The 13,095-nt window shown below is 39.4% G+C and overlaps 1 protein-coding gene across 1 annotated transcript; it reads right to left on the bottom strand.

Moving 5' to 3' along the window:
* Positions 1-1,718: 1,718 nt before the first annotated feature.
* LOC110005876 (uncharacterized) lies at positions 1,719-10,497 on the bottom strand. Its single transcript, XM_065952561.1, has 13 exons — positions 10,359-10,497; positions 8,834-9,039; positions 8,027-8,167; positions 7,328-7,466; positions 6,213-7,239; positions 5,433-5,574; positions 5,202-5,345; positions 4,693-4,751; positions 3,790-3,983; positions 3,291-3,691; positions 2,985-3,084; positions 2,167-2,356; positions 1,719-2,058 (listed from the first exon to the last, which is right to left on the bottom strand). The coding sequence occupies exons 1-13, from the start codon at positions 10,494-10,496 to the stop codon at positions 1,922-1,924; spliced, it is 3,018 nt and encodes a 1,005-aa protein (XP_065808633.1). The 5' UTR covers position 10,497; the 3' UTR covers positions 1,719-1,921.
* Positions 10,498-13,095: the final 2,598 nt, after the last annotated feature.

Below are 13,095 nucleotides of genomic sequence, written 5' to 3'. Positions count from 1 at the left end.
ATGACATTACCACTTCATTACCCAATTGAAATCTGCATCTTTATACAAACGACACCGTCCTTTATACCTCCTCAAATACCATTCATGATGCAACTGATAGCTGATATGTTCACACACAACCAGCAACAAGTACAGAATGTCAAAACAATTGTTGATAGGAAGCACAAGAAAATCTGTAAACTGAAGTACCATAAAGAGAAGATTTTTCTAAGAAGTGAAATCTTTAGTGATTGTTCACTATATAATAGTGAACAATCACTAAAGAATTCCTGTGTATTAGCAAATTTTCGGTTTATTTCGGCCTCCCGCGGGGCACCAATCAAATGTATCAATTAAAAGTTGATCAGTTATGGAGTTATGAATTCAAAACATAAAAAAGTTATTTTATAAATCAATGATTCCTAATATTGCATCGTTAAGGGACACCAAATCCTTTATGGTTGAAATTAAAAACCTCACCTTCCCTATGAGCGTGATATATCCACATTTCCTCAAGGATATCTAGTGCTTTGGGTGCAAAGCGGGCCGACCTCAGCGCGACCAGCTGATACCTGATGTAAACATGATGGGGTTGCTGCGCGACGGTGGTGTGGAGACATGAAAGTAATTCCATTACAAAAATGTACCCAAACTCCCTCCAATTTCACGTATAAAGAGGGAACAGCTTAAATCATTTGCTAATACAATTTTGTTTTTCCAATTTCTCGATCTGATAAAATTGTCCAAATGGTCTATGACTGAAATATGTGATTTGATTCAAAGGCACATAAAACCAGGAACTCAAATCAATGTACTGACACAAATGTGAAACAAAAACTAAAAACTTGTAGGTAGTCAAAGCAAAAGAGCAGCCATAAAAGGAAGAGGGTAAAATGCACTGGCAGGATGTGACCTCCCCTCTCATCATCTCACTACACCTTTTTCCCTCAACATCTCTCTTAAACTGTTACATAAAAAAATTGCCATAAAAATCTTAACTATGTCTGTCAAATAGGGAAAAACAGACTTTACTGTTTAAAAGAGCCTTTCCATAAAAATCCTTTTCCCTGATGTCCGAAAACCACTGCTTTTAGATCTTGTTTTATGCTTATGTTTTACCAGTGTAACTATTGCTATTGTTTTTACAGTGTTATTCTAATTGTTGCACTTTGATATGACAAATGTAAAGTGCGTTATCAATAAAATGTATAATTATTATTAAATATAGATAGATATAGTTACTCCAATATTTGAACGATGTATAGTTGTATAGCATAGTAACTATGTATAGTACATGTAGGAGTATACTATATATAATAGCTGCACTTCACAAGTACAAGTAGATCATTTAATTCTGGTCTGTGTTTAAAAACTAATTCTGCCACTTAAAATGTCACTTTAACTTTGCCACATGATCTGTTTTTCCCTGTTATCTTTTAAGTAACTTTGATTATCACTGGTTTAACTGTGTTTTTAATACACTTTGTTTTGTTTGCTAACTTTACTAGCCTAATTTAAGCCACCGCCTTATCACTGCATTTAATCTCATATTCCTACCTCTTGATTCTTCATTCTCAAATGTCTTATGTAGCATCAGGGTCCTAGAGGAGCACATTTTCATCTCACTGTGTACTGTGTATAGTTGAAACGTCAATAAAGAGAACTTGAACATGACTAGAAAGGATATACACAAAACTGGAATAAGAGTGCTTTTTTGTGTAAGAGAGGAAGAGACATACTGTACGTGAAAGAATAATGTTTTATTGAATGAGAATCATGTCAATATTCAAACAGGGTGAATGAGAGTACACAGTAACATATGGGTATCAGCATGTGATGGATATCGTCAATGACTACAATGATTGAATTCTTAACACAGATGCAATAACTATATATTCCAATGTAATTTATACAGAATTGTTTTTCTGCACATGCAGCTGTCTTAATCCTCACATGTGGGCAGAGGTTGGTATTTGACCCTTGATATTTTGGCTTTGTACACAGCCACTCCACTGATCATGCCAACGGCTGCAACAAGACATCCAGCGATGAAAACCAGGTTCAGATTCAGGTTCATCACTGGAGAAAAAAAAGAGAACAAAGATTTGAATTTGACCTCGTCCAAAGTATACCTGGGTTTGAAAAACGTCAGGTGTGCTGTAAACAAAACAACTCCTGTTTTCTTACCTGGGCTCTCTGCTCTCTCTGCTGACCTCCTCATTCGCAGGGGACCCTGGGAGACAAGGTGGGATGAAGTCTGGCCGACAGTCTCTCTCTTACGCCTGTCGAGGCCTTGATTCATTGCCATGCATCCCTGTGAGCACCTGGTGTTGGGTTCTCCTGCCTGACACATCAGGACTGAGCAGCTGATATACACCTGAATACAACAACACATGCTGTCATTATGAGGGCAGAAAAACTGTTTTAACAAGTTACCTGAGAAGAGGATACAAAAAAGAAAACCCTAATGTTCCCATATCTGCTTCTAAGCCATGAGATAAAACATATTTCAGAATTATCTTTTAAAGTTCTTTTCTATTTTTTATTACATTTTTTGAAAGTGTTCTATAGAAAGAGTTCAGACAAGTGGACACATTATCTTCTTCAGTCATTTCCAGGAGTAGTGTTGTAGTATTTGAAATCAGGCTTGGTCTCAAGTCAGGTCTCAAGACTAATTTTTGAAGGTCTCGTCTCAGAATCGAAAGCATTCTTACTCTGTCTTGTCTTGGCTGACTGGGTGGATTCTGGATTTTAATTCAAGACAAGTCAAGACCACCACTGGCTATTTTTCCACATCAGAACTGTGATTAGAAGGATAATACCCATTTTGAAAAGATTAAATAACTTAATTTCATTCATAATTCGATTTCCATCCCCCAGTTAAATCCCCAACTTTACATGTGTTATTTCACCTGCTTGACCCACAAAATATACATTCAGTTGAAAAAAAAAGGACAGAGTTTATGCCATTTCCAGTCAGATTAACCACAAAGTGCATTCTTCACCTGGTCATGTAATCCGATAAACTTGAAGGCCTCCATGCTGAATTTGAACTGTCTCTGGTGGGGGGGGGAATGGATGATAACAGTCGAGTCCATTACGCACCTATTGAGAGTAAATAAATAACATAATAAATATCACCTTTTTAAAAAATGAGAATGGAAGCCATTGCAGGGGTAGATAATTATTGAATTGCAGTTTTTAAACACTGATGAAATAGAGAATTAAATATGAAATATGCCAAAAAGTGAGAAGAGCCAGAATAGGTTAGAGGCAAACCTGTTTCTAGTAGGGGTCATAAGCACACTTACCCATTCTGGATGATAGGGTAGGCTGGCATGTAGTTGGGGTTGTCATACGGTGCAGCGCTGCAGGACTCCACAAACAGCTCGGTGTTGTTGAGTGAAGACGTGGCCTCGATCTGCATGTAGATGCGGCTCCCTAAGTCGTACTCCAGAGGGTAATAGTGTGGATCGATCATGGTCTGGAACTGAACGTTGGGAAAGAACTCAAACTGGTACGTGAACTTGCCGAAGCCTTTCTCCCACACAGTGGTTGAATTCCTGTGTGCCAAGAAGCTCTGAGTCACGTTCCCTCGTTTGGGATACTGACAGTAGAACTGAACCTCCAGCAGGTTTTTCCTGGTGACCACGTCGTTGTTGTTCTCAAACGTGGTGATTTCATTCTTGAACTTTAGGAATTCCTCATCTTCCTGCAGAGTTAGAGGTTGTATATTCAGTTCTCACGCTGTTTATGAGACAGAAAAGCAACAGCATCAACTAACAAATAAAGCTAAAAACACTGTGTTACCTCGATCTGGGTGCCACAAGAGTTGAGAGGGATGATGCCGATGACATGAGTGCTGTTGGAATGAGTCTTCAGGCTGCAGATGATGATGTTTGAGGGGTCATTGAGCCGTAAATCATCCTCGCTGAGTCGGGGGAATGAAGATTTCTCAATCTCCACTCTCATCGTGGACTGACTGCAGATCACATTGGCTTCAACTTGAACAAGAGATAGAAATGTATTCATTTAAAGCAAATGCATTAAGCTGAGAACTGTACACATTTTTCTTTGTATCAGTAACCATGTTTTTGACACATAATTCCTTCAAGGAATAGTATTGATTTATTTTACATGGGGTTGTACGAGGGACTTTAATTTGTCAGTGCATTTTTTTTGTGGTAGCAAAGTTGGTCCAAAGAGCTCCTTCCTTTAGTGCGTGTCTTGCAGCTTGAAAATGTTTTTTCATTTAGTGGTTCTCAAACATTGGAAACATTTTTTAAGCTAAGCACCACTGAACCTTCCTAAATTAGTAGGAAGAAATCCAAACTGAATCAGTGTCTGTTGATCTAAACACCTTTGCCATGTTCTTTGTTGTATACAGGAACACTGCGTTTCAACAGACAAGCCAGGTAAATGCTTGGGACCCCAGGCCAGTTGGACACCCCTAATGCTGATCAAACTTCAAACCACACAAGTGTCTCAAAATGTGCACATTTTTCATTGACAGTATGAAACCTCCCTTTGGGGTCTCATCTAATAGCACTCAAATACATTGCGCTTCTTATTTAAATAAATAAATAAATAAAATAAACATTATGATAATGATGATAATCTGGCACCAATAGTTTAACAAAGTACCAGCATATGTTATGAATGGCCTTAAACTGCTTCAGCATTTTCAGCTAAAGTGGCAAATGGATGTCTCACCTTGCTTCTTGCCAACGTCCACAACTACACACCTCATGTTGGACTGATAGACGTTAAACCTGAAAAATATTAGAGAACAAATTTATCTCTTTGGACCTTATTTTTCAACTAAGCCCTGCACCGATCAAAAACTCCAGCCCAAAACCGTCACCCATCTGTCCATTATGCACACTCAGTCTAATGCATGCACAAAGAGCAGGCACAGACAAACATACCAGTACAACTACCAGTGCCACTGACATTGGCACCCAGAGATATTAATATTAAATTATAAAATCGTGTCATTGTATTTTATCATAATTTCTCGTATTATATTATTTCATATCCTATAATATGGTATTTTTATCATTTCACAATTTGTAGTCTAGTTTTGTACATTATTGTATCACCATATTGCATCGTATCAGAGCATATCAAAACACAAGATATACTAACGTTTGTTTGGAATAATGGAGATGCCCTCACATACTAATACTGTCATTAAAAGTAAATAAGCTGAACACACTTACCCGCTCACTGATTCTACAGCGAAGCAGATGACGTAATGATTTCCCAGGTGGTCTGAAGTTGGTGTCCATGTAATGACAAACTCGTTATGGGTGGTCCTATGCTTTCTGGTATTCAGTGGCCCGCTGAAGATGATGTCCTGTATTCTGCATAAAAACAAGAAATTCAAACATTCCCAGGTTTTTTTTACGTGTCAAAATGATGAGAATGATTTGCTGCATTGTTTCACTTACGTTGAAAATGAAGATTGTGCTCTGACTCTGATCTCCACCTCCATGTCGACCTCTGCATGAATGTGCGCTCCGTTTTCAGGTGTTGGGCTTACAAACTCAGGCAAGTAGTGTCCCGGCTGACATGAGGGAACGGGTTTGTCCACTGGAGAAAAAGGAAAAAAAGATTATTGTTTTTTTAGTAGAAGAGCTAAAACGTCAAACGTCCGTTAACCATTAACCAATTATTATAGCCGTTAATGTTTTTATAAATTTTTAATGTGAATGTTCATTTGAATTTTTTTTTGTCTAAATCTTAACTTCTGGTACATTTTTTTTTTTTATAACATCCAAACCCCACTTTACAAGGTAAGATGGATCACTGATAATCTGAGTGAGAGTATAATGTCCATCAAAAATGCACCAAAATATCCAAGCTGAAATGGTGTAAAAATGACGTACTATTCCTTGTCAGAATAAATAACTCACATAGATGTAGAGAATTTGATTAATTGATTAAATTTAATAGTTTCTCCATTGATCAGCAATTAGAAACATACTGTATATAACTATCAAATGGTAATATTAGTTAAACATTAGTTGAACGCTTATTTTATGTGCTTTTTTATTTTTAATTGGGGAGTGTATGTAACAGCTTCAAAGCTGTTATTGTTTCTTTTTACTGAGCTCCACACAATGAGCATTTTATGAGCAGAAAAGAGCAGCAAAGAGAAAAAGGTGAAAAAATAAGGAGCAGGTTTAAAAAACTCACAGTCAACTTTATACAAGTTAAATCTGGCTTACCAAGGAGGGAGAATTGTAGGGGAAGTTTACTGAGAGGAGAAGTTTGAGTTGTTGGTGGTGCTGTTGTGGTTGGTGGTGCTGTTGTCCAATACCACCACCATGGATATGTGGGTGGTAGTGCAGTTGTTGTGGGTGGTGTTGGTGTCCAATACCACCACCACGGATTTGTAGTTGGTGCTGCAGTTGTTGTCGTCCACCACCCAGTGGTTGAATGCCACCACCACCAAGGAGTTGTAGTTGGTGCTGCAGTTGTTGTAGTTGGTGCTGCAGTTGTTGTCGTCCACCACCCTGTGGTTGTATGCCACCACCACCAAGGAGTTGTAGTTGGTGCTGCAGTTGTTGTAGTTGGTGCTGCAGTTGTTGTGGTTGGTGCTGCAGTTGTTGTAGTTGGTGCTGCAGTTGTTGTGGTTGGTGCTGCAGTTGTTGTAGTTGCTGCTGCAGTTGTTGTAGTTGCTGCTGCAGTTGTTGTAGTTGGTGCTGCAGTTGTTGTGGTTGGTGCTGCAGTTGTTGTGGTTGGTGCTGCAGTTGTTGTAGTTGCTGCTGCAGTTGTTGTAGTTGCTGCTGCAGTTGTTGTGGTTGGTGCTGCAGTTGTTGTGGTTGGTGCTGCAGTTGTTGTGGTTGGTGCTGCAGTTGTTGTAGTTGCTGCTGCAGTTGTTGTGGTTGGTGCTGCAGTTGTTGTAGTTGCTGCTGCAGTTGTTGTGGTTGGTGCTGAAGTTGTTGTAGTTGCTGCTGCAGTTGTTGTGGTTGGTGCTGCAGTTGTCGTCCACCACCACGGGTCTGCGGTTGTCGTCCACCACCACGGGCCCGCGGTTGTTGTCCACCATGGGTCTGCAGTTGTGGCTGGTGCTGCAGTTGTATAGTACTGTAACTGCCTCTTTTTCCTCATCAATGCTGGACTCTTGGAGGATTGAGATCCGTCTGAGTATTGCAGAGTGATGTGCCCTCGTGGAAAGTCTTCCACCACCATCTCAAACATGTAACTTCTGTGGTCATAACTGGCGTTGTTGTATTGTAACGTGCAGGAGTCCTAACAATGTGAACATTCAGGATTTAGGTTCAGTACAGCATCAGTACAGTTTTGTACTATGAATGAGGATATAGATTTTAGAACTAACCGGATTTAAGTGGAAGCCTGAAGGTTGGTCACATGTGCCACATTCCACATTTTGGACATTTCCGTATCGGCATCGAACTTTGTCACCGTCAGGATCAAAGGTAGTCAGCTTGTAGGTCCGTGGGCAGTTCTGAGGAACTCTTCAACAGACATATTAACAAGAGTAAGTGACAGTGTGCTGGTAAGAATCCTTAGCACGAAAGAATACCAAAAGACAAATTACAAACATACACATATTGATAGACATTGATGGTTTTCTTTTTTTGTTTACCACTAGGGTGCAAAAAACTATTGAAAATACAAGTTTTTATAAGTTCTCTCGATTGATGACAGGTTAGCCTGGACCTTTCATATAAAAAAATCTGTTGCATCTTTCTCACTGAAAAAATTTTGTAAACTGATTGCCATGTGTTCTGCACTTTAATTATTCAGAAATCGTTTTGAGGCTATTTTGTTTTATTTTTTAAATGACTGCATTTTCAAATTATTTGATGGCATTTGTTTGAAGCTATATGAAGCAATCACTGTAACTGTGGTAGTCTTTGTGTTTAGTAATTGTGAACTATCATTGCTACTTGGTTGCTTCAGTTTGTTTTTATTCACCGCTGGAGTTGCCAGAAATAGCCATTTTCAACGTACATCTTTCCAAAATAGATGAAAGGTAAGCCTAAACTTTTCATGCTCAGAGCAGTGGACTCACCTTAGGACAGGTAGGATGGCGATGTCTGGTGATCTGTTGGGTTCTTGGGTGTCAGATCTGGTTCCCAAATCCACTGAAGTCAGAAGCCTCCAACTTGAATCACCTGCATTACGCGTATTAATCCAACAACAGCTAGCTGACCTGGATAGTGTGAGGAAAAACACTTCTTAACTTTTGTCTTTATTTCATGGATAAGTGGATCAGTATTTAGAGGCATTGCTGCTAGGCTCTGGGCAGAACAGTCTGGTTATAATGTGAGAACAGTTGGTTGAAACTAGGGATGAGCATTTACAATAATCTAAACACTCAAATACTGCCAGTACATTATGAACGAGTCCTCACTTTTTTATAATATTTTCCTCAGAAAAAGAAAACGTTCTGCTGTGTTTCCTGCAGTGTGTTGCTCATTAGTATTGTGTGTCTGTAGGACAGCAGTCTTCAAATCCCAGTTCTAAATGAAATGAGGAGTGATGGTAAACACATGACTCCTTAGGAGAGAGCTGATTATAGTCTTTAATTATTCAATGATTCTTGAATAATTACGCCTGCAACAAGTACTCGAGTACCCGTACCCATCCCTAGTTGGAAGAAAAACATTCAATCACTTATTTTTCGCTGTAATTATCTCCCGCTGTACATTGTCTAGAGGTCCCCACTCTACAAGCACCTCACAGTTTTTACGGCTATTCTCCTTCACATTCAACCTTATTTACATTCTGGACCTTTTTTGATTCATAATGAAGCTGGAATAAATAATTAAAAAGTACATATCCTGCAGCTACTAGCTTATTTGATGAAAAAGCTCACCTCAATTTAAAAGGTTTGTCACTGGGAATGTATCTCGTATCAACTGTTTCAGTTTCACACCAAAGTTGTTCGTGAGACGGTGCATTGGTGCTGTTGTCTATTATCCCACGCTGTGTACTGGCTTTTAAGCCACACTGACCCTGGTAACAAGACCAGTAGTGTAAGTAGAAACAGCGGTCGTAGGTGTCCCTGTTGTGAAAGTCCACCTGTAGGATAGAGCAATTCTGTGGTTAGGTTGTTTTTTAGATGAAATTCAGCAAACAATCAAAACAAAAACTGCATGTATCTTTGCAATTCAATATATTTAAAGAAAGGTCAATCAATCAGTCAATCAATTTTATTGATAAAGCTACAAACCATTCGAAAGATTATGTCAGGATTTATATAAAGTGCAAGTTAAGAGAGGCTTACTGTAATTTCTGTGTGCTAAAATGTCCATATAACAATATTGTATTCATTAGCTTTCGTGTTAAATTCACATGCTTTCGTTAATCAGTGTGCTGCGTGTGAGCTGTCGAAACGAGCCAACTTTATGACAAACCAGTACCTTACTCTGTTCCTGTTTAGATAATAAATATTAAATATAAGGGCTATCACACTTGCAGACAAATTTCTGATATTTGCAGACTGAGTGTCATGTGTGAACACAAACAGCTGAATGTTTCTCTCTTCACCCGGAGTTTCTCCTCCAGCCTCCTCGTATTTATTCTGCAGAAAGTCAGAGTGAGCTGATGTGAGAACGCAGCAGGATATAATCAGGAGAATTCACCTGGAGCGAGTGGGAGGGGGTGGTGACGTTTATTCCCTGTGATCGCTGCACGACCATAGACTGTCTGCACGCCACCTCTACCATCTCCGTGCTCTAATGAACCTGCTGCATTATGTTTCCTGTTCTCCAGTTTGTTCTTCTCCACTCTTTAGTTCAGATTAAGATTCTTTTCAACTACACATAGCATTGATATAAAGACAGATATTCTCATTATAGTGTTGTATAGAGGACTGTTTCTTTGTCCGCTACTTCCACGTTGTCACGTCTTACCTCAGGAGAACCCCCCCCCCTCCCCCGTCTGACACCAATTTTTCAAAATGTTCTCCAGGACCGACGCACCCGAGGTTAATTTACATGATGCCCTGAGTCTCACACCTCCCCGCATGCTTTTTGAAAAATTGAAAAATTGAAAAATTTGAAAGTTGTCATAGTTTTTATGAGACTGCTTTTCGCAGAATGTAACCTGAACTGTTATCCCTCTTTTTCATGTTAAATAAAACTCCAGCATTAACAGAATTAACCTAAACTTTTCTCAGGTCTCAACCCTTTTTTTTACTGCACTCATAAATGGGATACTGGTAACTGTTACTGAAATTAATGTTGTTGTGTATATTCTATGAGAGTAATGAAATGCCAATAAAGAATAACATTTGTAATGATGAATAAGAAAGGCAGTTCTCAGAATGAGACAAAAATCCTCTCGAAGGAATCTAAAATTATATTTGCACAAAGTTCATTTAAAGTTGTTTCACTTACAATATGTCTCCCATCAGGGGCTTTTCCTCTGTAGGTGTAGGTCGTGGTTCCCCCCATGTGATGTGCAGCAGACGCCAGTGAGACCAGGAGCAGCTGAAGCAGGAGCACCAGTGTGAAGGCCATGATGCTCAGACTCATCTCTTCCTCAGATTCTCTGCAGCCAAATCCACTTGCATCATTCTTTTATACCTCTCCAGGCCGCACAGAAGGCACTGATGCCAGCTGAAAGGTATGAGTGCTATGTCCCAGAACAAAAGGCCTTTCTACAGAACTGGTTTCAAGGATTACAAATATTTGCATCAATAATTAAAGGTGTTTTTTTAAACGCCTTGTTTTAATTGTCTGTGTTTAACAAGGCATCTTCAAGTAACAAAGGTAATGGATACATCCAGGAGAAATAACCAATCCCAGTTACAGGCGGACAGCAGAGATTTAATTTAGATTAAAAGTTACGGACAGAGTGAGATCTGTCCCCTATCTGACTGAAAACACAATATAATGATTCATATTTACCTCTACAGCATCCAGCTTTGTAAAGCAAGAAATAATAAATAATTCAAATATAAGAAAAAAAGACCTAGTGGTCCTTCAAGTGTTCAGCCCGGGTCCAAGTTCGTCCTGTCAATCCTTACCATCATTATAATACACAGCAACCTTTCATGAAAAACAACCTCATGCCCACCTCACCGCCTTCCTTCTTATGCTCTTAACATTTGTTTGGAGACATCAGTGTGTCTAGTTTAAGCTATTTTTGAAGATTATTCCATTCCTTGGGAATATTATAAGAACAGGTCATTACTGAGACCCGTTAAAACTCGAGTTGCAGTGAAGAGAAGCCAACACAAACCATCCATTCATCCATTTTCTTCAGCTTATCCGAGATTGGGTTGCGGTGGTAGCAGGCCCAGTAAGTCAACCCAGACTTCCCTCAACATTTTCCAGCTCCTCCTGGGGATTATGAGGCGTTCCCCGGCTAGGCGGGCTATGTAGTCCCTCCAGTGACCTCTTGGTCTACCCTGGGGAATCCTCCCAGTTGGGCATGCCCGGAAAACCTCCAAAGGGAGGCGTCCAGGAGGACCCTAATCAGAAGTACAAACCACCTCAGACACCCCCAGGAGGGAACTTATTTCGGCTGCTTGTATCCGCGATCTCATTCTTTTGGTCACTACACATAGCTCATGACCATTGGTGAGGGTTTGGACGAAGATCGACTGGTAAATTGGAATGAGTCCTTGCCCCAAGCAAACAAGTTTACGTCCAACCCACCGAATCTTAAAGATTGCGGTGGTGAGTAAGGGGAATTTTCGTTTGTTATGAAGCTAAGGGATGCATGATATGAAAACTTGCAGTTCACCAGCTCTTCATCCTCCTTAGCTACAGCCTCTGAACCAAATATTGTCATTGTTGGCTCTCAAAATCCTAGCATGCTGTTGATCAAATTGCTGATGCTTCAGAAATGTATTGTATAAACCAATGGATGATGTCACGATCGCCTCGTACATTATCTATCCAATCTTTGGTCCTACTGCAACATGGCACGTCGCCTCTTTCTGTCATTTCTGTAAGTTTGATACATATATTGTTACATATATCACATCATGCACCTACAACAATAAATATGTAAACTGAAGCTAAACCAAATCCAGGATGTAAAAGTTCACAGCTTCTGAATATAATGCAGCTTTTGCCTAAAATGATAATCCGACAAACTGGGTGATTTTCATTTAATTTTAATTTTACCTTTATGTATTCTCAAGATTCTCAAGCCCTCCTTTACAGTAATGTCAAGAGTACAATTAAAGTGACTAGATGACAAAAACAACAAAGACAAAAGAAAGACCAGAAATTGCAACAGGAATGCTGAAAAAATGTAGTTTACCTTGCAAATGCAACATAGGAATCAATCAATTTAAATGACACAATCGTGCATAAATAACTGAGACAGCTTTGATTTGTATAGTTGCCACACATCCATACAATGCTGGGAAAAAGGAAACAAAAACTCCCTCATTCAACAAGTTTGTCCAGTAAGATTGGTTTTCATTCTGTATCATGCGTAAACTACATGCCCAGCTCAAACCGGCTCACAAGACACCATTATCAATACAAAAGAAACCAAAGGTCAAGGTCAGATTTATTTATAGAGTGCTGTACTGTCATCATCAAGGTTTATAAGTACTCCTTGCCGCTCTCATGTCCTCGTGAGTACACTACCATGTTCACAACTGTTACTAAACATTGTATCAAGACTCCTTTTCAGACAGAAAAAGGGCAGATGTTTTTAAGTCCTTTAACGAGCATCAGTTTGTTTGTTTCACCTGGTTTGTCAATCAACCTGAATGTTCATCCAGGCCAATGCCTAAATTCTGTCGGACCCAATTTTAACCTTTTAATTTGAGACCCATGTAAATTGGCTTACCAACAAACCAGTATGTTGTCATTGTATTTTGCACGGCACAGCATCTAGAAGCACCACACATGCTCACACACGTACCAACAACTTGTCTTGCACAACTTCACCAACTACAAGTGATTAAGAAATATATGTATTACAATGAATAACATGGAAATGCAACTTGACAGAAGTACTTTGGCATCTGTACTCTATGGGGTGGTTGATGTGTGTGACAATTCTTAGCGTCGACAGAATAAATCCCCCCCATGGAGTCCAGTCCCTGGTAGTGGTGAAGCTGATGACTTGTTGAGGGATGGGTGAAGAATTGATGGATGATGATTC

Source organism: Labrus bergylta, chromosome 3 (assembly GCF_963930695.1).
Source record: "Labrus bergylta chromosome 3, fLabBer1.1, whole genome shotgun sequence".
In the NCBI taxonomy this organism is placed as follows: Eukaryota; Metazoa; Chordata; class Actinopteri; order Labriformes; family Labridae; genus Labrus; species Labrus bergylta.
The sequence above is the reverse complement of the archived record's forward strand: the minus strand, read 5'-3'. Positions and strand labels throughout refer to the sequence as shown.